This window comes from Rhinopithecus bieti, unplaced genomic scaffold (assembly GCF_001698545.2).
Source record: "Rhinopithecus bieti isolate Rb0 unplaced genomic scaffold, ASM169854v2 scaffold_5273, whole genome shotgun sequence".
Lineage (NCBI taxonomy): Eukaryota > Metazoa > Chordata > Mammalia > Primates > Cercopithecidae > Rhinopithecus > Rhinopithecus bieti.
Genome location: NW_016805057.1, coordinates 1961918 through 1965608, shown reverse-complemented (window position 1 = coordinate 1965608; position 3691 = coordinate 1961918). Strand labels below are relative to the sequence as shown.

Sequence of the window (3691 nt, the reverse complement as noted above, 5' to 3'; positions counted from 1 at the left end):
CAAGAGCAGAGTAGTGTCTATATAGATTAATTTTCATTCCTAATTTTAGTTATAATTAACTTTTATACATTTCTTGTATAAATTTAAAGCTGTTCTGGCATTGCATATTTATCCCATGATGAAAAATAAATTTTCGCTTTTAAAGTATGCAAAAAATGCACACAATTACTGAAATATAAATGCTGTTCATTTGAAACAGAAAGTAGACGTTCATTAAAATCCATGTAAAATTCCTTCTATTTCTCCTTCACTGAACGGGGGTTTCTCCTGCTGCAACTGATGTCATGAATACTCAGTGCTGGTACAGCATGCCATTCCCCTTAAAAATCTTTCCTTCTCCACAGAACATAAGTGCAACATAATCAGTTATATAATAACCCACAGGCCAGTAAGACCCACACTCAGGTCTACAAGCAAGTAGCAAAATGCCTTTTTAAATTACCTTAAATACGTTTAAATATAAGTCAGTAACTTCAAGTATGTTTAGTAATTACTAAAAATGAGGAACATGTATGGAAAGATCTTTTAATAATTCATATTTCACAAACAACATTCAGCGCCCAAAATTTCATGAGTCTCACATTTTAATAAAAAGACCCAAAGTTCCATTAAATAATGGAGGAAAAGTTCTCCACCATCTTAATACACTGACATGAGATTTTCAAATTTTCCACGATTACCACCTACGGTATTGTAAGGATCTTCATTAAAAACATAAAAAATGAAATCACTAGGGATTTCTATTCACTATGGTTTTCTTTTTCAAGGAAATGTAATTACTACGTAAGTATTCCTTTATTAAAGTTGAAGTTATATAACCAACAAGCCAATACAACAAAGATTTTTTTTCAAGTCCTCTTCAAATTCCCCCAAAATATCTTTATGACAACTGCTATCAGCCTATGGTAGTGAGCCATCCATCGTTTCAATAGGAGGCCCGTGTCACCACTTTATAATGCATGCACATTACCAAACAATTCTTTTCAGGGAGCTCAGATGTCCTATTCACTTCTCAATCTCCCACCAGCTCTAGATTAGAGAAATGAAGGATTCAGAAAGTTGTCCTTGTCCTGCAAGGGCTTAGACAAGCCTTAGAGCTTGGGACTGGCATACTTCCCACTGGGCAGGGGGCCACTGCTGAGGTCCCAGGTTGATAGATTGCACAGCTGGTAAACCCACCCATTCACTTGCTTGCTCACATTACTCCTACTGCAGAAGAGGATCCCTCAGGCTCACTCCTCAGGTGCCAATCTGCTTCAGGATTCCTTTGTGGTTGTAATTTTGGTCTATTTTATAGTCATGTGGAATCAACTACAAGGACATCCTTACTCATGCGGTCCTACCCCAAATCATCTTTTGCTTAGACAAAACCAATTATTATCCCAGGAGCTAGAAACTCATCCTACACTAGGAGAAACATCCCAACCCAGGGTGACAGGGTTCTTAAAGTGGAAATCAGCTTCTCCAACTTCAGTCTTTTGATCCTAGATCTGCTTATTGCAATTATACAAATAAGGCTCCTTCTTCCTCTGTCAGTTCAACAAAAAGTGGAAGATTAAGATTTTCATGGACTCTTAGAATTTTAAAGCCAAAGGGGAATGTAAGAGATTATCTCTTTCAAACCCCCACATCTATCCAGGAGTGAAGCAACCTGTCCAAGTCACACAGTAATTAGAATTGAGCTGGACTCCTCCACTGTCTCTTCCCTTACCAGCTGAACAATGCAGTGTCAATTTCCTTTTACTTGATGTAGTCAAATCATGCCCCGACTTTTCCAACCATTCCACTCCCCTTCAGGATTTTACTAGTCAAATTGTTAAACTTTATCTGGAAACAGTTGTGGAAATGATTGCCATTATATTAACAGGATCATATGAAAACACTTGTTTATCAACATTTTATATGCTTTATTGAAAGTTGACAAGTGCAACAGTTAAATACAGTGACACCTTACAACTGTGTAGAGAACATGCACAGAAACATATGCATATAACTACTATACAGGTGATATGCAGAAACCCCTACTGGGAAATCCATTTCATTAGCTAGAATTGAGCATTTTTCAAAGTATTCAACCAGCTCAATTGAAAGACTTCAGTGAACAGGGATTTACTTCAGGGTATTCAGCAGCTAGATTTCAGATTACACAAAGTGAGTAACTGTGCCAAATTCTTCAAATTTCTTTAGGTGTGGTTTTTGTCATGTAGCATTTTTTATGTAGATCTATATATAAAAGTCCACACCTCCTCAGACAGCCAATGAAACACCTAAATTTCAATCTGTACAACCTAAATAGTAGTTACAGTCCTCTATTGTACAAAATAGTTACACTACATACACAAATATACAATAAGCAAAACAACCTTCATGGTAAGATAGCCTAGGTCCCAGCTACCTGTCACCATTTTGTCACTCTCATAGTTTTGTGTCATCCACTGTTTGAGAAGAGGCACAGTACTATTGTTTTTTATGGATTTTGGTGACAGTCGTCAAATTTGTACAGTGAACTCTGTTCCCCCTCATTTTAGTCTTTTTACCCTCCTTTCAAGCTCCTCCTGGGGGGAGGAGAGAGGCGAGTCCAGTGAGGAGCTCCATCGCTTCACAACCCCATGTAGGACACTAAGCGCAAGCAGGAGAGAGAACCCTTGGAAGTGAGGGGTAGGGAGCCGGAAGGGATGGAAAGGCACACAGCTCCTGAGCATGAATTAAACCATTTCTCAGATATCTGCCAAGCTGCATGAGGTCCCAGTATATCCATGCTAATTCTCGGATTAACCTTTAATTCACCCAACTAAGAAATTTCTCCAAGCCATAAGCATATGAGTGTTTAATACTGGAAAAGAGAGAATGGCATATGTCAGTCTCACGTCTCTTTCGCAGCGAGCAATGAAATGGGTGACTGTGGAGGCAGATTCTCCCTAGCACATCTTCTCCGTCTGTTCAGTTCACACGCAGCAGCCAGTTCTGCGGGGGCATAGGCAGCTATGCGGTTGGTCCTGAGCCCTGCGATGCTGGCTGGGCGGGGGGCTGTGTGGTGCCCTGTGGCTGGGTGGTGGCAGGTGGGGAGCCAGTCTGCAGCTGTGCCTGAAACTGGGCAAGCTGCTCAGGACTGGCCAGTGTCTTCAGCAGATTGTTCTCCTGCTCCAGCTGGGAATTTTTCTCTATTAGTTCTTTGATTTGCTCTTTGAGGACCTCCACTTCTTCTCTGACCGCATACATCAAATGGCTTTTCACTAGATCCTACAAAGAAGAGAGAAAAGGTTTAACTCACTATTTGCTATTTTCTGGACTCTTGCGTTTCTAAGACATTATTTTATATGGCTCTCCCTATTTACATATTCCGCCTTTAAAGTTCGTTCAATGACACTTGGGGAAACCTGAATACAGCCATGACTGTACAATACTTGAGTTTAACGTATAAATGATCAAGCTTTGTAAAAGTCTGTGCTTCTCTACAGACGTTGGCCAGAAACGCCCAAGTCCGGCTTCCTATCCGAGACTGGGCCAGAGCCGGGCGCTGGGTCCCCGACTGAGACCAGCAGCGGGGATGTCCAGGCCACAGCGCGCCCACCGCGTCCGCGCCCCCAGGCCCCGCCCCGCGGTCGCCCGGAGCCGCCTCCTTCAGCACCGGCTGCAGCCAGTTCCTACCGAACATGTTGCCGCATTTTCTTCCCTCCTCCCCACCCCCCCC

General features: G+C 41.9%; 1 protein-coding gene across 6 annotated transcripts in view; it reads right to left on the bottom strand.

The window, feature by feature from the left end:
- Positions 1–1886: 1886 nt before the first annotated feature.
- TSC22D1 (TSC22 domain family member 1) overlaps positions 1887–3691 on the bottom strand; it is a 145272-nt gene continuing 143467 nt past the window's right edge. For all 6 annotated transcript variants that reach the window (XM_017870988.1, XM_017870987.1, XM_017870991.1 and 3 more), the window contains one exon: positions 1887–3240. In XM_017870988.1, coding sequence (XP_017726477.1) covers positions 2983–3240 — 258 coding nt within the window. In that variant the 3' untranslated portion in view covers positions 1887–2982. The remainder of the gene's footprint in view (positions 3241–3691) is intronic.